The sequence below is a fragment of the Bombyx mandarina genome, chromosome 24 (assembly GCF_030267445.1).
Source record: "Bombyx mandarina strain Sakado chromosome 24, ASM3026744v2".
Taxonomy (NCBI): domain Eukaryota; kingdom Metazoa; phylum Arthropoda; class Insecta; order Lepidoptera; family Bombycidae; genus Bombyx; species Bombyx mandarina.
This window is the reverse complement of record NC_143230.1, coordinates 3,011,036-3,038,441: the sequence shown is the minus strand read 5'-3', so window position 1 is coordinate 3,038,441 and position 27,406 is coordinate 3,011,036. Positions and strand designations below refer to the sequence as shown.

General features: G+C 36.6%; 2 protein-coding genes across 3 annotated transcripts in view; both read left to right on the top strand.

Annotated features, from left to right (window-relative positions):
• The window catches only part of LOC114248501 (nephrin), a 424,177-nt gene that overhangs the window by 290,073 nt on the left and 106,698 nt on the right, over positions 1-27,406 (top strand). The gene's annotated exons all lie outside the window — the stretch shown is intronic.
• Positions 69-3,906, top strand: LOC149499933 (uncharacterized). Its single transcript, XM_089738161.1, has 2 exons — positions 69-400; positions 747-3,906. Exon 2 carries the CDS (start codon positions 755-757, stop codon positions 3,044-3,046), a length of 2,292 nt encoding a protein of 763 aa, XP_089594287.1. The 5' UTR covers positions 69-400; positions 747-754; the 3' UTR covers positions 3,047-3,906.

The window sequence follows — 27,406 nt, the reverse complement described above, 5'->3', positions numbered from 1 at the left end:
TCCTCAAACACGCATATTGGACATCCCTTTTCTTGACATCGTATAAATTCGGTAATTCTCGGTACCGTAAAAAGGGGTCAATAGAAATGGCGGGGGTAATAGAAACAAACGCTTGGTCTATTTTTAAACATTTCGTATGGCAAACTTAAGCGTCACACCACAAAAACCCGATAGTTTAACAATTTGGTAGTTTTATTGATTTTCCCCTGGCAGCATTTAAAATGTGGCAACATCGCGAAAAAATTAAAAAACTTAACGTCAAAGTTTACTTCAACACGACCGGTGAAGTGTTTGCGTGTTTACTTTTGCTATAAATCATCGTAGTTTTGTGTTATTGGTTTAATTTTGTCATAAAATACTGCCTGTGTTATTATTGGTGTGTTTTGCTGCATAAATCAAGGTAAGAACATATATATATACACTATATTTGATGTTATTTCATTGAAACAATCTTTCAAATTTTTTGGAGGTGATTAGATACACTAATGGGTTGAATAGACGCACCTCAAGGGTCAATAGATACGCGAATATGGTCAATAGATACAGTTGAGAGGTGATTAATTACAAGAGAGGGGTGAGAAGTCATACTTAGGATAGGGTTGTCGCAATGTATTCTAAGTAAAATTATCCTGTATGTAGTCGATATTTAGATTTCTGAAAAATTAAATTATTTTGAAATCCATGGAGTTCGGTACCGCCGTTTAATTGACTTTTTATGTAATAAAGTTCTTTATTTTTATTCTCAGGTACAAATATGCCTCGAAATTATAAACCGAATCCACGTGGTAAGCAGTATCGCAAATACGATGATGCTACAATTAAGCAAGCTTTGGAAGTATACAATACCACTCCAAGTTGTTCAATATCTGTCATTGCAAAACAGTATAACATTAATAAATCAGTTTTATATCGGCATAATAGAAAAACAATGAAAAAGCAAGGTGGGCAAACTGCTTTAGACGATGACACAGAACATCACATTGTACAGTATTTAAATGTTTGTAGTGATTGGGGCTATCCATTAGACACATATGATTTAAGAATAATGGTGAAATTGTATTTGGATAATATGGGTATCACTCATAAACGTTTCAAAGATAATATGCCAGGGCCAGATTATGCCACAAGATTTTTAAAAAGGCACAAAGATTCCATTTCTTTGAGATTATGTCAAAATATTAAAAAATCAAGGGCTCGAGTATCGCCCGATACTATCGAAGAATATTTTGGAGAGTTGGAAGAGACATTAAAAGAAATCGACCCAAACAATATCGTCAATTACGATGAAACAAATCTCAGTGATGATCCTGGGCGAAAAAAGGTTATTGTTAAAAGGGGAACCAAGTACCCTGAAAGGGTACTTAATCAATCAAAATCATCCATATCAATTATGATGGCTGGTACAGCAGCAGGAGTGCTTTTACCTCCTTATGTAATTTATAAAGCTAGTAATGTTTATGACTCATGGACCACAGGTGGGCCCAAAGGAACGCGGTATCATAGAACTGCATCTGGATGGATTGATGGTAACACGTTCGAAGATTATATTAAATGCATTATAATACCATTCTTTAAAGATAAACCAGGAAGAAAAATACTGATTGGGGATAATTTATCATCCCATTTGTCTATAGAGGTAATTAGAATTTGTGAAGAGAATCATATTTCATTTGTTTTTTTACCAGCCAATTCGACACATTTGACACAACCTCTGGATATCGCCTTCTTTAGACCGATGAAAATGGCATGGAGAAACATTTTATTACGATGGAAAAAAACAGATGGCAGATCCCAAGCTACAGTACCGAAAGGTTGCTTCCCAAGGTTATTAAAACTACTTATAAACGAATTGTCAGAAAACGTCGATTCGAACCTTAAAGCAGGTTTTCGAAAAGCAGGGATTATTCCTATTGACCGCAACGAAGTTCTTTCAAGGCTTCCCAAAGAAAACACTGAAGACCCTGAAAAATCGAGATATGCAGTTGACAAGTCCGTTTTAGATATATTAAAAGAAATGCGGTATGGCACCATAAATATCAAAGAACCAGCACATAAAAGTAAAATTAATGTAGATTCTGGCAAGAGCTTGGGAAACATAGATGAGGAAAACTTTGAAACTGAGTCTGAAAACGAAACTACTAGTAAGCGACCAAAGACACGTAAACAAGGCAACAAGAAGAAAAAGATCAAAGTAATTCCAGGAAAAGCGGTCGATCTAAATTCTGAAGATAATAAAACTGAAAATGAAGAACTTAATATAGCTAACACTGAAAATGTAATAAAAAAATCTAAGAAGAAAGTGGTGCGGGCACCCAAATCCAAGATAAATAGTAAGAAAAAAGAAGTAAAAACTCTAATAGACAAGTTAAAAACGGATTTGATGAAGAAAGAGATGGAAACGAATACGGGGACATCAAAATATAACGAAACAAAAAAAAATGATGTAAGTGTATTACCAATGGTATGTGTTGATGAATGTATTATTGCCAGTTGCTCAGAAAATACTAATAATACTTGCAATGATTTAAATCACAAAAAGAACTATGGAGAAGTAATTGACAATAACTGCAATAGTTACAAAGAATCATTTCATCAAGAAAATAATTTTGAAGATTATTGGGGCAATGGTTCGCAACAAAAAGATGATGAACTGTTTGTTAACACCTACTTTGATAAAAATGTAGCAGGCGAAGATTATGTTCCAGACATAGTAACAGAAAACATATTTCACGAATTAATAGACCCCCTAAAAGATGGGGTATGTGTAAATTATAACAGCTATGCACCAGAAGCAGCAGCAGAAAACAATAATTCCAAAGATAAAAAAATCACTATTATTTCTGAAGAAAATGTTGATAGTGATAGTCGTCCGGTAACTCTAAATAAGTGTAAAAAAATATCTTTAAATTCCATAGTTAGCGTTAAAAAAGATAACAGCCAGAACTCCAAAAACATAAAACAAGTTAAAAGTAAATTACGCAGAAGAAGCTATTACAAAAATGAGGCTGATATTTTAAGAGATTTGATTGATGACAATATTCAATAATTGCTTGATTTTATAATTTTGATATTGTAAAGTTTGTAACTTTGCTCATACAGCGATGACGTCACTTATCCGGGGATAGATCTCATGCAACAGTGTCGTCGTCGTTGTTTCTTTAATTTGATTTGGTTATCATGTCATTATAGTATGACCACATGACAAAATATTAAATATTTGCTTACCTTATTTACTTAGTAAGTTGTTAATTGTTTAAAACAAATGTGTCAGGGTTCATTAGGCCTTTTTCGTTTTTACAAATTAAATTAGGGTAACATAATTATTCAACAAAGTGATAAATACCAAGAAGACAGTTGTAACATTTTGTCATGTGAAATAAATTATTTCATGTTTATGTAACAATGTGGCAATACTCTATAGACTTCCTAATTGAGTTGTTGATTACCAATAATTAATTAATATAAGGTATAATTTACGGTTTTTATGTTTCTCAAAAAGACTAAGATTAAGTACAAAATAAAAATGTATAAGTAATTGGTTACATTTAAAAAAATAAATATTTTTTCTTTCTATTAACGAGTTTAATTTATTTAAATTATTATAAAACTATATATTTAGGTACTTACTTAAAACCAGAGGAAACAGATAAAATGACGCAGCCCTATTAAAATTGTTCAATCACCCCTCAGGTGTTTCTATTGACCCCTAATGAGAGTTAAATAGAAATCCCATATATATTTAAGGTTTTTAAAAAATCCAGCAACTTAAACGAATAGAACTAAATAAATAACAGTTAGTTTACCCAAGACTCATCAAATTTATATATGGAAAGTTGTCTATCAACTCCAGAACATTATCAAAAGTAGCTTGAAAGATAGAACATGTATCTATTCACCCCTGTTTACGGTACGGTTCGGAAAGTTCACCTGCGGCTATATTCAGACTCGCCAAGTTACGTCGGTCGTATTGTAATGAGCGATTTAGTGGGCAACTTCATTCTGTTAATTTTGTGTCACGGTGCGCGCGCATCGTAAAATTTCACTTTCATAAATTTTTCATAACGCGCCTAAAGAAGTATAACTTCAAAAGTTGTTACTGATAATATTTCCTTCATCATGACTCTTATTTTGCATGGAAGATCTCTGCACCAGTCTACATCCCTAGTACTTCGTAATCGATAAAGCCCGATAAAAATCCAACCAATAAAATCTATTAATTTATAAAGAAAATCGATTGAACGTAAACAAAGTTAATTAAAATACTCGATTGTTATTTAAATACGGAATAGTTCATTTAAATAAATTTTAAAGTTATTTGTTTAATGGTACGTACGTGTCGGACTTTTACCGCGGGAGGGCACGGTGCCGAATCTATAGTGTACTTGAAAAATCGATTTAATAAAACCACATGAGATTTTTTATTTACTAGTGTAGTTTTTTTAATACTCAGGGTATAATAAGTGTAATATCGCTCAATGGGATTTCGTTGAGACAACCACAGAGCAAAATAAGATGAATCATTCAAATTAAAATATGTAAATAGTCGTTCAACAATAGAAATGCGATATACACTATGTATCCGAAATATTGGCAATGACTGAAACGTACAGACAGACTTACACAATACCATTTTTTTCCTGCCTATTTGCTGTTTACCTAAGAGGCTATTTCATTTACACGCGGGCGGGTAGGTGAGCTCACGGGCACAACCTTAAAGAATTTGCTAAAACTACCCCTAGTAAGAGTAGTGCTTAGCTGAATTCACCACCGGAACGGAATCGCGACCCCCTGAGAAGATCCGGCGACAATTCTAGATGGTTACAATACCATTACGAAACAGTAACAGCCAATACAAAAGCCGGTACTATAAATACCGACAACAATGTTTACGACACGTTGAAAACATAAAATTGATATAGAAACTTACCTTTTGTGAACGCCATCATTTTATTGAACGTTAAAAGTGATATTTACTCGTTATTTGAAGATAAGTAAGATAGGAAGGTGACACGTTGCAAGCGTGGAGCGTTATATGAACAACTTAAATAATATTTTTTAGATCGATCGCTACAAACAAATAATTTTCAATTAAGCTCTCAATTGGATTTTCGGAAACGCCTGACAATTAGACGGCCAACGCAAAGACTGCTGTATTTATTTACTTTATACGCTAATTGTAAGAAACACATTGATTTCTTGAAAGTACTCGAACGCCATCTATCGTAATGGTGCCACAACACAAACCTTCTCTGAAAAACCTGTAATAACTGTATCAAGTTTCATCACAATCGGGCAAATGGCTTATGAAACAAACATGTCAACAGACAATAATTTTTATTACGTAGGCGGCATACAGAAACGCACAACTTCAATGGTGCGAACAAAAGGCGACATAGTATATACATATCTATACTAATATATAAATCTACAGTGGTTTTTACGGATGTTCCGTTATAACTACTGAACGATAAATCCGATTGACTTGAAACTTTGTATCCGTGTAGAAAATACACGTACTTAATGGATAGGCTAATATTTATATGAGTGTTGGACTCCCTGATAATAATGACTGTAAATAATAATGTTAATTTTAAATGCCCAGCGAAGCGGGCGAGTATGGCTAGTATATGTATATAAGTAAAGAGCTTTCACTGTGCGTGTACCTTTATTTCGCTATCAAAATAGGCGCGGCTTAATCGCTCGCGACCTGACCGAGCCCTTCGTCTTTGTTCGTATTAAATTGAATTCAACATTAACTTATTGTTTCTGACGGGACTCCGATAATATTGTCCGTAGTGGCATTTATAGCGCATTTAATGATTCAATTTAATATCCTTCCCGATAATATTGTTTACGAGACGTGGATGAATGGTTTCGTTTTGTTTACCTTCGAATTGTGTCGGCTTATTAGTGGAGGTTAGCGCTTACGGTGTACAGCAAGATCGGCAGTTGTTTAATGGACTGTTTACTTAACACTAGACCTGGTCCGCCATCTTGTTGTGTCTTTAAAGCGGTTAGTTGCCCTCAATTAAGAAAAATAGTATTATTATTCGCCAATAGATGTCGGGACGAGTTGATTATTGAAAACACGAATAAAACAACATTTTCTGAAAATAAATCGTAGCTAGATCGATTTATCGCCCCCGAAATCCCCTGTATACTAAATTTTATGAAAATCGTTGGAGCAGTTTCCGAGATTCAAATTATATATATATATATATATACAATAATTGCTCGTTTAAAGGTATAAGATACAAAACGAATTAAACACGGTTGTATTTTCGTGCTAAAATGCTTATTTCACTCGTCTGTCCATAAATTGCCAGTCGATTTGTAAAACCATGTAATGAACTTTTATAATTATTATAACAGATATACCCGGTGTTGCCCGGGTCATGTCAGGGTTATAATCATTGTCAAATATAGTTCGAATGAAGAGTTCGACGTGCAACTTAGCCCACAGACACAACCCACTGAGTTTCACGCTGGATGTTCTCAGTGGGTCGCGATTCCGATCCGGTAGTAGATTCAGCGAAGCACTGCTCTTGCTTGGGCTAGCAATTCTTTTAGGTTGAGCCCGCGAGCTCACCTACCAGTCTGCTTTAAGTTGGAATATCCAACGAATAGGTAGGGGAAAAAAACTCTCAAAATTGATTGCGGCAATTCCGATCTCTATTGACTTAAATACAAATGGCCCGTGAGCTCATCAAAACATCGATAAAACATAGATGTGCCCATAATTGACAGACTTTTATTAATTTAACTTACCGCCATCAACGAAACGGAATTTTGTTAGGGCAGATGTTAGCTAATTATCTCAGGCTGAGCACCGTAAACTTACTTAAAGGTAAGCCTAATGTGGATAGCCCCACGATGCTACCGACGATTACTAAGAGGTAAGCACGCGTATACTCACCAGTCTCTATAATATTCTCCATGTCTCGGCACTATGACTTATTTATTTTTTTGCAAACGAGGATCGAAAAGAAAATATTTCAAAGGCTTGATTCCGCCCTTGGCTGTACTGACGTCCATGTTAAACTAAAAATGTAGTTTCAATTTTATTTATAATACAAAAAAGAAATACTAAATAATAAAAGCTTAGTTTGTTAATTAAAAGAAAGCTTTGAAAAAATTCGACAATAAATTTTAGACCAACAATTTTTAAAACAAACGATAATGAGGACAAGGCTTAGAAAAAAAAAAACCTTTAACCTTTAGCATTTTTAGCTGAGTTTTTGCTTAGAGTCTAGATTGGAGCTTTGTTACGTCAGAAAAAGGGAGACCCAGAACGCGCCTAATGAAGACTCCTAGATAATGTCAGCCAAAGGCCAAAGGTTAGGAATTCAGGCGTAACCAATATCTAATACAAAAATGTTGAATATTTTTTGTTCGGAGCATTATCAAACAAATTATTAACGTGATTATATATTGTTGCGAAAGATACTTCGGTAAATGTATTTTTTATTGAATAGATGGGTGGACGAGCTCATAGCCCACCTGGTGTTAAGTGGTTACCGGAACCCATAGACATCTACAACATAAATGCCGCCTCCCACCTTGAGATATGAGTTCTAAGGTCTCAGTATAGTTCCAACGGCTGCCCCACCCTTCAAACCGAAACGCGTTACTGCTTCACGGCAGAAATAGGCAGGGTGATGGTGCCTACCCGTGCGGACTCACAAGAGGTCCTACCACCAGTAACGAATAGAAGTTTCATTTTATATAGTACAACTAACCTTAATGTACTTTCTTATTCACACTCATAAAACGTATAGTACACGTGCCCTCAGAATAATACAGCCCATAAAGCTCCCTTATTAAACTTCGAACTGGCAACATTAACGCGAGTAGTGTTGAAATATCGTAAAATTACGAAACGGTGTGGCCGGCTCTCATAACGCAATTCCGTTTTAAAGTTTGCAACAATTAAATTTACATCCGCCCCTAATTTATTAGGGTCTGTTTTCGAGATAAAATTTTAAAATAATTTATATTAAATGTTATTGTGTAGTATGTATTTTATGGGTTAACATTTTGCACTTAAAGTGGATCACTTTGTATTCATGGTAAACATAATATAGGCATGGATAGTGTATGTAATGTCAAATTAATATTTCTATGGAAACGAATGCCAGAGCTATAACTGTGTAGAATAAAGCATCTTTCTTTAGCCTTATTTGAAACCTTGAAATTCTGTCAGAACTTCGTGGTGAGGTGCTTATTCCACACCCTGATAGTACGACTTGCTTGAGAAAGAGAGAGAGAGAGAGGGAGAGAGAGAGAGAGAGAGAGGGAGAGAGAGAGAGAGAGAGAGAGAGACAAGGCATCTGACGTCATGCCTCCTTGGGTTATATCTCCAGTAGTATTTCCATACCAGTATGCTGTTGGTAGGGATTCTTTTTGTTTCTTCTTTTAGTGTCTCTTTCGCTTTATCTCTTTCTGCTTCTACGATTTGCATATTTCTTATTATAAAAAACATTAAAACAAAAATTTAGATTTTCGAATACCAGAAAGATAAAAATGTTCCTTACAAATGTTAATTTGTTCTTGTTAAAATTTTTCTTACAATTGTTTCTTACAAATGTTTATTTAATTAGTTTTTTTCTATATTTTCATAATAATAATGTTTTTTATTTATTTATTTGCAAGTCACAAAGTTTTGTTTATAGTGTATTTATGTATTTATATAAGCGTCACAGCATCAAAAATTTCGCAAAAATCTTGAAAACATTGAAAAAGCATTGTTAATGTTTTAGTACTAAGGTACACATACGTAAAATAACAAAAAAATCTGAGGTACCTAACGCACATAAAAATACAACGGAATTAAAAACTCCCTTTTTTGAAATAGGTTTAAAAGGAAGGAATAAAAGTAAAAAATCGATTAAAGAAATTGTTGTCTTCCTATGTAAATTATTATTATTATTACTGGTGGTAGGACCTCATGTGAGTCCGCACGGGTAGGTACCACCACCCCGTCTATTTTTGCCGTGAAGCAGTAATGCGTTTCGGCTTGAAGGGTGGAGCAGCCGTTGTAACTATACTGAGACCTTAGAACTTATATCTCAAGGTGGGTGGCGCGTTTGCGTTGTAAATGTCTATGGGCTCCAGTAACCACTTAGCACCAGGTGGGCTGTGACCTCTCATCTAAACACTAAAAAAATAAAAATAACAAAGACTAAATTTTAACAATTTTTTTTGTGTCTTAAAAAATTCACTCATACCACAGATCAACAAAATACATAATTAAAAATCAAATAGCACAGGATATTATTATATCAGAAGACCCTTGCCTGTTTAAAGCTACTTTTAAAACCACATCCCCTATATAATATGTTATTCATCGCCACCCCTCAAACTTTAGGGCGTGAAGTAAGGGTTCTGCATATCGTAAACTACAAACAGTTTTAAAACTAATTATGAATTTTAATTTAATGGGTTTTTGAATTATTTTCAGCGTCATATCTTTAGAGTAATACGGTGCGGAGGTCCTTAATAGGGCTTAAAAAGATAAATTATAAGTATTTATCTATGAAGTTGCCGTTATAAAATACTGGTCATTTGAAACGTAATTTATGTATAGCTAAAAATAATTTCGTTTTTTTTTATTGACCTTGTTTACAGACGAGCATACGGCCCACCTGATGGTGAGTGGTTACTGTCGCCCATGGATTTCAGCAATGCCAGGGGCAGAGCCAAGCCGTTGCCTACCGTTAAAATGAGTTTTATATTTAAAAAATGTTTTTTTAAACTTAGGATAACTTCTTGGCAGGGAATAATTCAATACTCAAGAAGTACTAAAATTAGTTTGATTTGTTTGTTGACTTCTTGAAGAACCGACACCACTCCACCGACAGAGTTGTATCGATAGTATGGCTGTACATTTTTTTTATTTTTTGTACGTTATTACAAAGTTAAGTCGTACACTGTGTGCATTACTAATAAAAATCTTACGTTACGGACGTTTTTTCCCGGTTAGGGTATCCCTCCGCATCGTCCCATAAGGAACTTCGTTCCAAAAATATTGATAAAAAGAAATGACATTAACTTTCTGTAAAGTAAATGGCAATTTCATAAGTAAACACCTAAAATATTTGTTTTATCATGATATTATAGAGTAAGATGTTTGAATGTGTCTTTTGCCGGTTACAATAACAGCGTTAGTAAAATTATTGCTGACCGCTGACAAGCGAAATAAATAATAAAATGCAAATAAAACTTTATCTTGTCTTTGCAAAGTTGAATTTCGTCTATACGCCGCGGGCGAAAAGAATTAGTGAAGGATCAGGAACCTTAGTACCGCCACTTAAGTCCGAACTTACGTCTGCAAATAACAAATAGCTTTTTTTTATTGCCTTTGCAGGTAGACGTGCGTACGGCCCACCTGATGGTAAGTGATTACCGTCGCCCATGGACTTCAGCAATGCCAGGAACAGAGCCAAGCCGCTGCCTACCGTTAACCTAAATCATGCCTACCTAAATCATGAAGGCACCAAGTCCTGAATACGTACTTAAATACCGCCCTGCTGTAGGAACACTAAGCTAAAAACTAACACGACAATCAAAGTACTAATAGCATTGGCTAATCGAGAGCATTAATTGTTTCAGGTAATTAATTCAAACGATTGAAAACAAAGAGCAACTTTTGGTAAGTATATGTTTAGCGTATACGGCATTGTCTCAACCAGGTTTGTTTTTGTTTATTGCTTAGATGGGCGGACGAGCTCACGGCCCAGTTGTTAAGTAGTTACCGGAGTCCATAAACATCTTCGCCCACTGAGTTTCTCGCCGGATCTTCTCAGTGGGTCGCTTTTCCGGTTTGAGCCCCGTGAGCTCACCTACATATTAGGGTGAAGCTGAAATAGCCTCTCAAGGCTATCAGCATAGGTAGGAAAAAAAAGACATTTATAACGTAAATGCCGGCACCCACCTTGAGACACGAGTTCTAAGGTCTCACTTTTAACAGTACAACGGCTGTCCCGCCCTTCGAACCGAAACGCATTACTGCTTCACGGCTGAAATAGGCAGGATGGTGGTACCTACCCGTGCGGACTCACAATACGTCCAACCACCAGTAATTACGCAAATTATAATTTCAAGAAGCCGTGAAGTCCATCTATTTTTTTTTATTGCCACTGTAGGCATACGAGCATACGGCCCACCTGATGGTGAGTGGTTACCGTCGCCCATGGATTCAGAAATACCAGGGGCAGAGCCAAGCCGTTGCCTACCGTAATCTAAGCAAAAAAATATTAGAGAAAGATGTATTTCAGCACACTTTTATTAGCTTGAGCTGTGTCTGTCTCTATAACGGGGTATTTCAATGTAATTTTCATTAATTTCAAGTCTTCTGCTCAACTTGAACATTTGCGCACGTCTTCGATACATGACTGAGGACATTACAGTGATTTTATTACCATAACTTTTAGTGCTACTTACTGTATAAGCATTTTTTTTAAACTTCTAAAATAGCACACACTTTTACTGGTGGTAGGACGTCTTGTGAGTCCGCGCGGGTGGGTACCACCACCCTGCCTATTTCTGCCGTGAAGCAGTAATGCGTTTCGGTTTGAAGGGTGGGGCAGCCGTTGTAACTATACTTGAGACCTTAGAACTTGTATCTCAAGGTAGGTGGCGCATTTACGTTGTGGATGTCTATGGGCTCCAGTAGCCGCTTAACACCAGGTGGGCTGTGAGCTCGTCCACCAATCTAAGCAATAAAAAAAAAAAAACATGTTCTATAATTTCTACTTACAATAAATTAAAAAGATATACGTGGAAGATGAAACTATATTACTAATATTACTAAGCTAATATTTTTAGAAATAAAGAAACGACATTTAAGATATATTAATACGCTTTTATTAGCTTCAGACGTATGTATGTTAGTATGTAACGGAATCTTTGAACATGATTTTGACCCCCTTCAAACCATCGGATTAACTCGAAATTTGGTATACTTATTAAGGACCATGACAATTCAATATTTAAAAAAAGAACGGAAAAAATATTGAAAAAATTTAAATTCAACTAAAAAATAGAAAATAAATTTTAATAAATTTGAATTATAAATAATGTAAGAAAAAATGATTTTATTGTAAAAAAGCGTGGGGTGCTTTTCAGGATATTATCAAGATAACCCTTCTACTCATATCTGTTCGTAAAATATTTATAACTACTTATACCATGCACCCCACGCTTTTTTACAATAGAATCATTTTATCTTACACTATTTTTAATTCAAATTTGTTAAAATTTATTTTCTATTTTTAGTTGGATTTCTATAAAGGCGTATTTTGTTAGTTTTTTTAAACTATTATTTATTTTTATAGTGAATTCGTTCACAATTCTGCATAGAAATTAATTTTAGAACTTCATGTTTTTTCATCTATGTTATCGACTGTTTTATTGACATTTATTGCTTAGATGTGTGGACGAGCTCACCGCCCACCTGGTGTTAAGTGGTTACTGGAGCCCATAGACATATACAACGTAAATGCGTCACCCACCCTGAGATATAACTTCTAAGGTCTCAAGTATAGTTACAACGGCTGCCCCACCCTTCGAACCGAAACGCATTACTGCTTCACGGCAGAAATAGGCAGGGTGGTGGTACCTACCCGCGCGGACTCGGATTAGTGCGGATAAAAATAACGCTAAAGGAAGTAAGTAGTACACTTGAATTAATTTCAATCCCGTTTCAATAAAAATATCGAAGACACACCCAAACATAAACACAGGAAACGCCTCAAGCCGAAAATGCCCATTAATAATAAATCATAACTCAATAAAAATAATTACATTACCCCCATAGTCCTCAAACAATGGTTTCGGCCACCATAAAATCAAATATCTTACTTTATCAGAGTTTCATCTACAAAATTACCTATAAAATGGTAAGCGTAACGAACTATGACGTCGTACACGGAGAAACAGTGAGGTAACTACGATTTAAATTTAAAAAATTAAGAGATCAAAACATTTTGGTTTTGATTCTTCCAGCGATAGCTATAGCTAACCTAACATGACTTTCCATCGGGTAAAGGCAAAATAAAATCGCTAACCTTCCTAAAGCATTTCAATTCCTAAGCAAAAAAAAGAAAAAAAGACAGATAATTGGCCCAACATAAAGTTAAATTAATGAATAGGTACAAACAATTTCATCATTTTATAGAATAGTTATTAATAAAGTTACCTTACCGTTTTTCACTTCATCACACACCCTATGGATCAGCTAGCGTCCCCTTTACCTTGATAGTCCTGTCCGCGTTAGTTTATGGTGAAATTATAACATAAAACCGAACGTTATATTTGTTCTACTAACGGTTCTCGAAGGCAACTAACTCGATTTAAAGTTGAGAATAAAATTATGCATTTTTAATTTCCAATCTAACACGCAATATAGTACAGCTGATTTATTTCTCAGATATTTATATTCTTAATTGTCTGTTATAAACGAGAAATATCTAAGTTAAGTCAATAACAATGTCAATGAAGTATCAGAAGTTGCACTACGATAAAAAATTAAAAATAGCTGAATTAAAATCGTCTTTTTCACTTTAATCAAATCTAAAAATGAAACTACAAAGTTGCCTACTTACCGATCGTGGGATTTATTATCAGCCCACACGGATCACTAACCTACCTACATTTAATGGTATATAAGCCATTATGACATTATAACAATACAATTGAAACTTCAGTGTCACGTAGGCGATGCATGACGGCATGAATCAACTATGTGTTTACTGCGTGTTTTTTAACTTCTCGATCGTGTAAAAGTTAACTGATTTTTTTATGAATTTGGAACAGCGCCCCTAGCGGCAAACGAAGGGAAGCTGTTCCGACTCCATACTAATTTGAGTTAACCTTTACACGATCGAGAAGTTAGAAAACTCGCACCAAGCACTCGCACGCATCAAGTTCTTCGGGCACATCGCTCGTAATGAAGACTCTATTGAGCAGTTGGTGGTACGAGGGAAAGTCGAGGGCAAAAGATCTCGCGGACGATCTCCAACCCGATGCACCGACCTCATAAAATCTGTGATACACTCCAACATAAATGATTGCTCTCACTCTGCGAAACATCGTGCCACATGGCGTCATGGGAGCATCGGTATCGCAGGATCCGACTGATGCTTGACCACGACCACTCTGTCAAGAGTGTACGACTAGAAAGAAAAATAGTAGGTCAACTGACCACTTAATGCCAGAGCGTTTAGCGTTCGACCACCTTTCTATGACCACATAAATGTATTCATAAATTTTAAGCCTATGTTTACAGAATCTATATAATAATACGTGAAGCAAAAACTTTGTACCCCTTTTTACGAAAATTTCGCGGACGGAGGAATATGAAATTTCTCACGCTTATAGAGAATATAGAGAAGGAGTGCAGAATGCTCATATTTTTTTCAAAATATGCATAAAAGATACAATAACTCCATAAAAAAACATTACACACACTACCATGCATTTGACACACACGCGCATGCATACTAGTTGTTTATTGTCAAACTTTTCTTATGGCTTATAGTCTGTGGTCAAATTGAAAATAGATTAAATATTGTTTGTCTTTATTGTCTAAAGTGTCGTTGGCGAAGTTTGTGATTACAGAAGTATAAACTATTTTTAACAATAAAACCATAATAATGTACAAAGTTATAATTTCAATTAATTATAGTCGAATTTCGACTGCCAAGGGGAGGGGAGGTACTAGTTCTCATAATTATCCGAACGCACGCGTCAATATTTATATTAACGTAATTTTTAAATCGAGAACGCTTAGTAATGGTTTTATTAGAAACGGGCCCATTAAAATTTGACGTGAATTTACGAGTCACTCTGGCTCTCACCCTTATTTATTTAAATTACAACATTTTATAAACTAGATTTCGGGGAAGGAAATCGATGTTCCAAAATTTAGTGGAATTCCTCGATGAATCTGTTTTGTATGGACGAGACGGTAAACTGATCCTTGATTGAGAGACGGTTAACAAAATAAAATCGATATCACGTTATAAACATCGATGCCCATCTTGGGACGTGAAGTCAGTGTACGTCTTCTCTAACAAATGTCAATGCATATATTTTTTAACTAGCGACCCGCCCTCGCTTCGCTTCTAAAACATTAAATTTTATTATTGATAGGCGAGTCCCGCCATGTTTCCCACGGTACGACAATAACTGCGGGTGACGCCGCGGGGTGAAGCTAGTCTAAACAAAGTAGCCTAAGTTACTCCTTACATCATCAGCTACCTATCAGTGAAAGTCCCGTCAAAATCCGTCCAGCCGTTCCAGAGATTAGCCGGAACAAACAGACAGACAGACAAAAATTGTAAAAAATTTTATTTTGGTGTATGTACCGTATATATATTCATATGCATGTAGTATGTATTTACTGGTGGTAGGACCTCTTGTGAGTCCGCGCGGGTGGGTACCACCACTCTGCCTATTTCTGCCGTGAAGCAGTAATGCGTTTCGGTTTGAAGGGTGGGGCAGCCGTTGTAACTTTTTTTTTATTGCCCTTGTAGACAAACGAGGATATGACCCACTTGATGATGAGCGGTTACCGTCGCCCATGGACTTCAGCAATGCCAGGGGCAGAGCCAAGCCGCTGCCTACCGTTTAATACTCTCCACAAGCCTCGTTTGAAGAAGGACATGTCATAGCGCATTTACGTTGTGGATGTCTATGGGCTCCAGTAACCACTTAACACCAAGTGGGCTGTGAGCTCGTCCACCCATCTAAGCAAAAAAAAAAGTAAAAAGAGGTCAATATTACAAACAGACACACCAATTTTATTTATATGTATAGATATATACATATAGATATGGCCACACTTGGCACATGTAGCAACAAAGCGGTTTGCATCGATGCATTTATGGTTTTACTGGTTAAGTTTACTGTTGTCTCTTTGACAATGTAAGAATGTTCTTTTTGAGATGTGTTTTTATGTAAATCTCCAATTAGGTCAGTGATCTCACGAGCCGTCTTTCCCTAATCCATTTTACTTAGTAGAACAAAAATCTATCGTCAGATCTATTTTTGGCTAGTTTAATAAAACCATTATTAATATGCATATTGCTTGCTATCTCTATTTCTAAACTATGAATAATTTCAAATCCTTTCTTAGATTTTTTTTTAGATATAAGATATTATTTATGAAACAGTAATTTAGAATTAACTACAATGTGTATTACCGACCTGGTACAACTAAAGTCGAAATATAGAAATACACTATTATTCAACTGGTGATATTACCTGATCCCTCCGCGAAGCTATCAGGCGTTCTGATTTGAAGAATAATATCGCCGACCTCATATCTAATTATGGGTCCCAGATTATGAGACGTTGACTAGTGAATCCAGTAATCACTCAGCACTGGGTGGGCCATGATCTCATTCACCCCCATCTCGTGCAATAAATAATAAACTTTTCTACGCACGGTTACCTCTATTTCGGTTTGTGGCCATAAAACGAGCGATGCCCGTAAAGCGCCGTTGATGTATGGCCGGGTCGATTGGCGTAATAAAAATCATTACAAACAAAAACGAACAAAATATAAACCGATTTGTCATGTAGATTGGATTTAACGTTATACAAAAAAATCCTCGCTTGTGGTTAAATTTTGATATTTTAGAAATAGCGGGTTTTTACCGGATCAAGGCAAAACTTTTAAGACGTCGTGGCCTAAAGGATAAGACGTCCGGTGCATTCGTGTTGAAGCGATGCACCGGTGTTCGAATCCCACAGGCGGGTACCAATTTTTCTAATGAAATACACGTACTCGACAAATGTTCACGATTGACTTCCACGGTGAAGGAATAACATCGTGTAGTAAAAATCAAACTCGCAAAATTATAATTTGCGTAATTACTGGTGGTAGGACCTCTTGTGAGTCCGCACGGGTAGGTACCACCGCCCCGCCTATTTCTGCCGAGAAGCAGTAATGCGTTTCGGTTTCAAGGGTGCGGCAGCCGTTGTAACTATACTTGAGACTTTAGAACTTATATATTTATAGAACCTTTGTTAAGTACGTATTTCATTAGAAAAATTGGTACCCGCCTGCGGGATTCGAACACCGGTGCATCGCTACACACGAATGCACCGGACGTCTTATCCTTTAGGCCACGACGACATAACTGATTGTGTGCTGTGCGCGTTAGATGTTATAAATTTTCATGTCTATCAGCAGTCCTTATATCTGCCAAGTTTTATTTTCTATTCGTTCTGATTGTCATTAAAATTGGTACCTGTCTGCGGGATTCGAATACCGGCACAGCCGCATCGCTCGATACAAATGCACTGGGCCTCTTAACCTTTTAGCCGTTACAACAAATACTCTTGTCAATAACATTAATTAAATCATTTAAAAACACACAAAACAAAAGTTTCAAGTGCGTCCTTGAAGCACGGAAAGGAAGCCGTATCGAGCTTAATTAAGCTCGGCGGAGCTTTTGACGGTCGGCGCAATCGGAATCAATTATAGACCCGACAATGCCGTTCATGTGAAGCCGTTATAATGCCAAAGAAAACTTTTGTTAGTTTATTTCCTCTTTGTTATGTTTGAATGGAAAATAGGTTAACCTTATTCAAATACTTGTGATCAAATAACCAATACAGTCAAAATCTGTTATAACGACATCGAAGGGACTGCTCATATTCAGTCGTAAAAACCGATAGTCGTAACAACCGGTGATGTTTAATGTGTATCGTGCAAGTACAAATAAATCGATAGGGAATTATTGGAAAAATATATTTACATAATACGCGATTTTTCTTCAATATTAATTTGTTTTCTTTTTCTTTGCGACATTTTGAAAGTTTCACGAATAACTCCACAAAGTTTTGGTGCGTCTTGTGTATAGATAAGTAACAAACTAACTGAAGAGATATGAAGAAGTGGGCTTTGACTACCGCATGCACGTGTTTTGTTTCTAAGAATTAGAAAAGACCCTACACTAAATTAAATCCTATTGTTTTCTTTCCTGATTTTAAAAGCCATTGAAGACAAATGTGGATCCCTATTCAAATTGTTTACAATACAGCTTAGCCGGTCGTTCTAACAGATCTAATTCTCCGAAATATTAGTAAATGTGGTCGTTTTATGAGGTATGTCGTTATTACCAATGTCGTAGAAAGCAATATTTTTAATAAGGCGGTCATATGGCATTCAGCCGGGACCTTTGTTCTTGGTTATTATAACCGGCATGTTGTATTAAACGATGTCGTAGTAAACGGTTTTGACTGTATATCGTAGATATAATTCGAAGTTACTTTTATGGTTTGATATCGCGTTTTTATTTCTTTACTAGCTGACCCGGCAGACTTCGTAGTGCCTCGATCGATAAATAAAAGACCTAAACTTTTGTATTAATTAATAAACTTAAAACAAACCAAAGGAATCCGTCCGACGGGGGACATATCAAAGGAAAAACAAAATTGTAATTTTTATTTAATTCCGAGCATATTTATCTACCTTTTAAACCTTCTCTGGACTTCCACAAATAATTTAAGACCAAAATTAGCCAAATCGGTCCAGCCGTTCTCTAGTTTTAGCGAGACTAACGAACAGCAATTAATTTTTATTTTTTTTATTACATGACTGACTCAGTCGTGCAATAGTTAGCGACCATGTCTGTTGTGCCGAGGGTCGTGGGTTCGATCCCCACATCGGGCAAACATTCTTGTGATGAACATCTTTGTTTGCTCTTTGTATGACTGTTTATTGTGTATATATTATTATATATACACTTACGCCTATATACGTCACGTCCCCACTGCTTTCATTGCTCCCATCAACAGTTTAACTAATTGGAAATCCGAAAATTGCCTTAAACTTTAACATGATAAATTTTATTTTAATTATTTTACAACAAACCTTACAGTGGTAGTAATAATAGTAGTAAGTGGACGTGTCCCACACCGTTATACATATCGACGCTTGAAAGGCAAACGTGACTAAGCGACAATAACTGCTTTGTACATAAATGATTGCCATTAACCATATTCGATGCGCAAAAAAAAATTATTTCTAGGTCTATTAAAATCATTTCAATCCTACAGCTAGATTGGTTAAAATGGATTTTTTTCAGGTATTTCAACTTTAAATTAGTCTACTGTAAAGTTCACGCATTGTCGCTTAGTCACGTTTGCCTTTCAAGGGTCGATATGTATTATGTACAGCGTATCTTATGTGACCGAAATACCAGACTATTTACCCTTATTTTAAATACAACGTACCTACGTCATTTGTAATAAACAAAACGATATTTCACAATCAGCGGTCAACACGAATCGCGTTGATTACTGGCCGACGCATATTTGTAGTACCGTCAGCAAAAACAACCTGCTCTTTGTTTTGTTAGGCGAAGCTCTGAACTAACACTGGTTAAACCTGTAACTGCGGCGGCAGTCAATGTTCTAATGAATTATTCTTGTTCTTTTTCTCCATTTTGTCCAACTACGTAGGGTTGGTACAGCGAATTTTTCTATACCATTCTTTTCTATCAGCCGTCATTTCAAAACTCACTCCTCTCTCTCTTATATCATCATTCACATACTCCATCCATATCTTCTTCGGTCGACATCTTCCCCTCTACCTTGCACTACTATTTCCATACATCTCCTAGTCACGTGCATCTTTCTCTCTACGCATCACATGTCCATACCACGCTAACCGGCCGCTCTTTAATTTGTCACTCACCTGGGATACTTTCACACTTCCTCTCATATACTCATTCCTTATCTTGTCCATTCTTGTCACTCCACACATCCGTCTCAACATTCGCATCTCTGCCGCAGAATTATTTTATTTCATTCGTACCAGTAGCTATACGAATAATAAGCTTTTAAGAAGAAGCGTGATAATCAACATAACTTAGCCTAGTAAAGCATCTCTTCCCGTAGCAGCATTCTCTGATTATGGTATCAGCGTAATGTGGTTGCCAACCGACGCTTACTAGGAGGGCGTGTTCTAAGCTTATACGGGTAAGTACGGCTACAATTTTGCCTATTTCTGCCGCGAAGCAGACACGTGCTTCTGATGGAAGACTGCAATAGCCGCTGTACAATACAATTGAGACCTTGCGGCAGATATAGAATGCAGTATCAACATGCGCTGCCTCCTAATCGCCTTAACTCGTATACTGAAAAGAAAATGTACACAATAGAATTAACGTTCAAGTTGCAATACAAAAGCTGTAGAATCTATATATTAATACGTGAAGCAAAAACTTTGTATCCCTTTTTACGAAAATTGCGTAGACGGAGGAATATGAAATTTTCCACACTAATAGACAATATAGAGAAGAAGTGCACAATGCTAATATTTTTTTAAAATAATGCATAAAAGATACATTAAATCAATAAAGAAAACATTACATACACTACATACCATGTATTTGACGCACACACGCATGCATACTATTAATTGTCAAACTTTTGTTCTTGACGTCTGTGGTCAAATTGAGAATACATTAAATATTGTTTGTCTTTATTAATATTTTTTTATAGTGTAGCCTTGACAAAATTTGTGATTATAGAAGTATAAAATACAATTATAATAGTGTACAAACCTATTATACAATTCCAATTAATTATAGTCGAATTTCGACTACTGCGGGACCTCTAGTACAAATAAAAACAGTATAAATATTTCAAATACAAATAAAATTTCATTCCCGAATAAATTCGCTTTCCGCAGAATCAACAAGAGTATACTTAGAGAAAAATCACAACAATCTCCATTGAAATGGAAACGAGATCGCATTGGAAGATTTTTTGATTGCTCGTACTAAGCTTCCCAATTCAAACAACATTGATGCGATAAATACGACTGCTGTTAATGGTTTTTTAGACGCTGTTATTATTTCTGCCACTACACTATACCATTTTCAGTGTTTCCCGAGCATTACGACGTGTCCTTCTTCAAACGAGACTTGTGGAGAGTACTTAACAGTAGGCAGCGGCTTGCCTCTGCCCCTGGCATTGCTGACGTTCATGGGCGGCGGTAACCACTCACCATCATGACCGTATGCTCGTCTGCCTACAAAGCCATTAAAAAAAACACGTGTAGCACTCGGGGACTGCCGCGGTAAAGCATAGCATTTTTTATCAACTTATGCAACTATAATTAGACGATAATAATTTAATATTAAAACAATAATAAAATAAGACCACGCTATATTTATAAACATTAACAAAAGCAAAACATTAACTGTCCTTTCACATTCATAAGCTTCACCGCGCGAGAGAGAGTTGGGCAGACTTTTCATGAAGCGCATGCAGTGCGACGTCACGCCGCGCACTTATTCACAAGCACTACGCAAGTGTAACGTGTGAATGTGTTGAACGCGAGCTACATGGTAGGCGGAGTGGGGGGTGTTAGGTTTTATTTTCGTTACGGAATTTATTGATTCGGTCGCCGCGCTCAAAGCCCGCGATAAAAGCTATGCAATAGCTTAAAAACTTTGTAGGTTTAGAGAATCTGAAGAAATAAGATCGATATGTTAATTGTATTGTAAAAAGTTTAGGTACCCGATCTCCAAACCGAAAATGAGGATCACTTCGCGCCAATGCGCGCGCAGATGGTACTATCTACCCTTACGGACTTACGAGTCGCCCTACCACAAATCAATTTATTAAAATCCGTCACGAGAGCTATCAATTTCAAAACGTGTACAAAACCTCCAGTATGCGTTTCGGTTAGAAAGATGAGGCAGCCGTTGTATTTTAAAACTGAGCTAGAACTCATGTTTGCTGATGTCTATGGGCCCTCTTAACCATATAACACCAGACAAGCCGTGAGCTCGTCGACCGATCTAACCAATAAAAATAATAAAGTTTTTCGATTCTGTTTTGCAGACGGTACAAGCAATTGGCACTGCCGAGCTCCGGTTATTAGAACCATAGCACACATTTAGCGTCGCGCCGTTGCCAATAACGGCGGGATCGATATAAGCGGTATATTAGCATCAATAAGTATGCCTATTTGGTATTAGGAAGAAAACAGAATTGGCTAATAATTTTTGTTGTAAATGAACTTTTCAAATATATTTCTCAGAAATAAAATGCTTTTTGTAAATAATAATACAAAGTGGTGTCACAGTTCTGTTTGTGACAGATTACGTGGGGTCGGAGCAGTATATTGTATGACCATGCTGCATAGGGATTTGACATGACTTTTGCATTTTATCATCATAAATATTTACACTAAAATTTAGATTTTCAGATACTTATAACTTTCCTTGGACAGCTATGAGAACCAATATCTCCATCCTCGAAGAGCTGAGGGTCACCAAGCGCCTGCTGACTATGTGCCAGGAAAGGATTCGGAGTTTCTTTGGGCACATAATACTATCCTCATTGCACAGCCTGGAGAAACTCATCATTCTCGGACAAATGGAGGGGAAGCGCGCTAGAGGAAGAGCGCCAGCTAGATGGGTGGACCAACTCAAGGAGGTGACTGGAGGCCAGATACAGGGAGCGGTACATATGGCGTAGAACCGGACCGAGTGGAGAAGATTGACATACAGTCACGATCCTCAGCATTGAGGGAACGACCAGAAAGAAGAAATAATTGTAAATAGACATGCTTTAACAAAAACCGACTTCAAATAGAAATAAAAAGATGTTCCAAAACAAATTAATATACACTAAAAACAATAATCATCGGATAAATCGGTTGGCGTGATGTTGAGTTATTCATCTATTTGTCGCGCACGTACTTAATGCAAACTTAAGACTTATATGGTTTTCTCATGGATGCCATTATCAGAACTGGACTAAATGGAAATGGGACCACACGGGAAGCGTCAGCTTTCTATTAAAAAAAGAATCGTTAAACTCGATTCACCCAGTCAAAAGTTATTAGGTAACAAACATAAAAAAAAGCATTCAGTGGAATTGAGAACATCATCCTTTTTTGAAGTCGGTTAAAAATTGACATCGAGTGGTGAAAAGCTATTTGGCTTAAGCGAAATTTATTTTTGTAATTAAAGGTGCGTTTTATTTTAGGCTATAGCATCAAAACAGTTCGAAGTTTTTTTATTGAACTTTAATTATGTTTACTCCATGAAAATAGCTGAAGAAGTTTTTTTGTTATGATATTTTTACCATATTATAAACTTTAAATGGCTCTCCTGTAAAGTTGCAAAAATGTCGCTTTTTTTAAATTTTTTTATTGCCTAGATGCGTGGACGAGCTCACAGCCCACCTGTTGTTAAGTGGTTACTGGAGCCCATAGACATCTACGACGTAAATGCGCCACCCACCTTGAGATATAATTAAGTTCTAAGGTATCAAGTATAGTTACAACGGCTGCTCCACCCTTCAAACCGAAACGCATTACTGCTTCACCACAGAAAATAGGCAGGGTGGTGGTACCTACCCGCGCGGACTCACAAGAGGTCCTACCATCAGTTTCAGTTTTTTTTTCTGTATTTTCGATATTGTGCTAATAGGCGTCTAACCGTCTAAAATAATTAAAAAAATCTAATTCACAGTAGCAGTTCGTTACGCTCGACCTGTCTGAAGTCAAAGCTAAAAACTTGCTTAATTCAATTTACTCACAATCCACCTGATTTATGTCCAGGGCCGAATTCGGAGTTAAAAAAGTAATTGTCCCCTTTTTAATTTAATTAGTTGGGCAATAAATAGATTCCGATGCGCCTCAGCACTGTATGTGCTCGGAGGAGTTCCGAGTTCTTTGGATACGTTGCCAGAAAGAGAAGTGACAATTTAAAGAAGCTGCTGGTAACAGGGAATGTATGTGGAAGAAGGGACCAGAGGCAGAAGTCCAATACGCTAGACGAACCAGATACACTCCACTCTCAACACTTCAGTCGATGTCGCTAACCACACAGCCGAGGATAAGCAGGAGTGGCGCAGGATAATCCAGGAGAAAGTTATAAGAAGAGGCCACGACCCTCAGCATTGAGGATTATCGACGAAGGAAGAGGAGTTGGGAAAATGGCTAACACTATCCGTAGAGTGGGTAGGAATGTATTTAAATGTATTAGCAGTAGGCTCCTCAATCTTCCCAAATTCCTGTCTCAACTTTTAGTAGGAGCGTTTTGTCATTCCACATTAATAAGTACTACCACTGTGGATTTTTCTGCCGCAAAGTAGTGGTATCCGTTCGAAAGTTGAGTTAGTCCACAATACAATTTGATGATTCTTTTTTTGAAGTCGTCGTGGCCTAAAGGATAAGACGTCCGGTGCATTCGTATCGAGCGATGCAACGGTGTTCGAATCTCGCAGGCGGGTACTAATTTTTCTAATGAAATACGTACTTAACAAGTGTTCACGATTGACTTCCACGGTGAAGGAATAACATTGCGTAATAAAAACTAAATAAAAATTAAATATAATTACTCTGAAAACACCATCGTATGTTTCGAGGTGATTGGTCAGAGGACCACAACCATAACTGAATATTTTCCTCGTAATTCATATCAATTTAAATGCAACGATCTTTGTTTATCAATAGGAGATTCGGTATTCCGATTGCTTATCACGTCTGAACGCAATCAAATACGAGTCGCTAGCTTATCTGCCCTATAGAAACAACTTCACGTGTGGGAGTCGTTAAACTCATTACTTTATCATTTCAAATTGACAATAAAAGGTTTCATTGTAGAGTCACTTAAAATAATTATAAACTTTACGTGCTTCGTGTAAGTAACATTAAAACGATTATACTATTGGGAATTATAATTTAATCTAATAGGGATAGTAATCGTCTCAAACTATTTCGTCTGTGTGTTGCATGTCGCGTGACGGTCGGCCGTGGAGTAGGGATAAAGTGAAAGGCGCTCGTCAGAACAGCCAAGGCCAATATGGCGGCGCCTATAGTTCGCAGCAGCTGACCGTGTAGTGTATAGACTATTACTCATTTGTGCCAGTGCTCCACGCTATTTTGTTTTTTTTTTATATCTGTATATAATCTAAGTAATTGTTAAGTATTATGTACTTGAGTTTCTAGGTCTCCCTTGGACGGGTAGCTGTTAGCAAATCCCACCACTCCTGGCAGAGCCCTTGCTCGCCCACCTGTCCTTGTGAAACTGGGAAGGCCTCCGGGCCACCAGTAATCCCTCAATCATTAAAAAAAAGAAAAATAAATATTAACATTACCTATTAACCATATTCTTCTGCAAGAGAACCAAGTTTCTCTTAGCAATAAACACAAAAAAAGACGTGAACGTTTTTTGTTTTTTAAAAAGTCTTTGTAAATTTGAGCCCCCAATCGAAGTCTGGAATCCGGCACTGTGTTTCTAATTAATTCACGCAGTAGAACCCGACTAAAAGTTCAAAGGTGGCGAACTATTTTTGCACGGCCGAAGTTATATGGGATTCAACGTAACCCGACCTAATGACAGGGAAAATGTTGTTTACGGTTCAATTGGACTAGACGACTTCTTGTTTAATTGAGCAACGAATCGTTTTGTTTGCGAAATAGACTGTAATTGGTGACGCCTAGCTTATTGCAGTATATGAAGGGTTAATAGTCCAATCACTGTTGATTGGTTATTGATATGCCCCAAAAAATGTATGCTTCTCATCTTGAAGTCTCAGCTTCTCTTTGTAATAACGACTGTCCAATCTTTGGAAGTGGGACGTGTGAATTTTCCGTAATATAGCAGAAAAATAGTATCTACAAACATTATTAGCAGCACTAGTAAAATTTTATATTTTTTCTGTTTCATTTGATACTATCATCATCATCATCATCATCAGCCTTTATCTGCCCACTGCTGGGCATAGGCCTTCCCTAATGCCTTCCACATAATGCGGTCCTCCGCCTTCCGCATCCAACGACTTCCCGCCGTGCGCACTAAGTTGTCAGTCCACCTGGTTGGAGGACGCCCCACGCTCCTGGTACCTGGTGATACTATAACTAATATAAATTAAACAAAACTCTATAGACTTTAATAGTGATCCTTATCTGCCTTTAACAAAATTATTATTGTTCAAGTTTGCGAAATCTGATACTATTTATGACCCTATTTAAGAGGGTTATACTGACAGGTTGCCATGACAACCTTGGGTTGCTCCCGCAGATTTGAAGGCTTCGATTAATTACGTAGTTTATTTAGTATATCGATTAAAAAATATTTTAACATTATTTTGAGAGTTTCGGACTTCAATTTGAGCGACTGGAATAGAGTCGAGGCCTTAACGGTGAGATCTTCGGTGTACAAGATGTGTCAATTGTAATATGTCAATTCAAATATGGATGAATAACATTTACAAATACCTAGAAAGAAACTCAAAAATTGCGGAACTACTAGTGGTAATAATTTAAATTAATTTAAATAATACGGCAACCAGTTCTGTCCACAGAACTTGATATTACTTCTGTGGTTCCGTCAATGTTATTATAGATGATATGCCGTCAGTAGTAATGACATTGACAAAACTCAACGTTAACAAATAGACCTTATTAAAAGACCGCTAATAGAGATTTTACTGGTGGTAGGATCTCTTGTGAGTCCATGCGAATGGGTCCACCCTGCCTACTTCCACCGTGAAGCAGTAATGCGTTTCGGTTTGAAGGGCTGGGCAGCCGTTGTAACTATACTTGAGACTTTAGAACTTATATCTCAAGGTGGGTGGCGCATTTGCGTTGTGGATGTCTATGGGCTCCAGTAACCACTTAACACCAGGTGGGGTGTGAGCTCGTCCACAAATCTAAACAATAAAAAAAAAACAGCCATTTTTAAATATTAACTTTATTTACTCTCCACAATCTACTAACAAACCTCGCAATAGGCCACTCGACCCACAAACAAAAGACAACCAGTGCTGGATGCTATCCAACACTCAGCAAACTTCCAGCCAAGTAAAGTTATGATGATAAATTAAGAACTGCATCAGCTCCGTTGGTTGTTCAATTTGTTTCCAAATTTATATTCTGTCTTCTGGAAAAGCATTCTCCATTGTTCGTAAAGTCTAAGTTTACGTAATTACTGGTCTGCTTTAAAATTTTCAACTCTGGTTAAAAATTTATGGCCACTTCGTTTCATTGTTGTCGGTGTAATATCAGAGAGCGGAATGCCTTTGGAGATTAATAAAAAGATAATTTGGATGATAAATAATTAAATTTGTGGTAAAGTTTTGTTCAGAACAACGGGTGTTGCCGCAGCCTTCTTGGGCTTCTATTTCTTAGCTTCGCTGTTGATAAATTTTCATAAATAGGACATATTGCACCTTTAGAATTGAAGGGGCTTAACTAAAAAATTTATGATAATGAGTTTTGTACTTTGAGCGACTTATCTATATATTAATACGTGAAGCAAAAACTTTGTATCCCTTTTTACGAAAATTGCGCGGACGGAGGAGTATGAAATTTCCCTACACTTATTGAGAATATAGAACAGAAGTGTAGAATGTTAATATT

Coding starts and splice junctions, on each gene's coding strand:
- LOC149499933 (XM_089738161.1), top strand. CDS start 755: ATGCCTCGAAATTATAAACCGAATCCACGTGGTAAGCAGTATCGCAAA.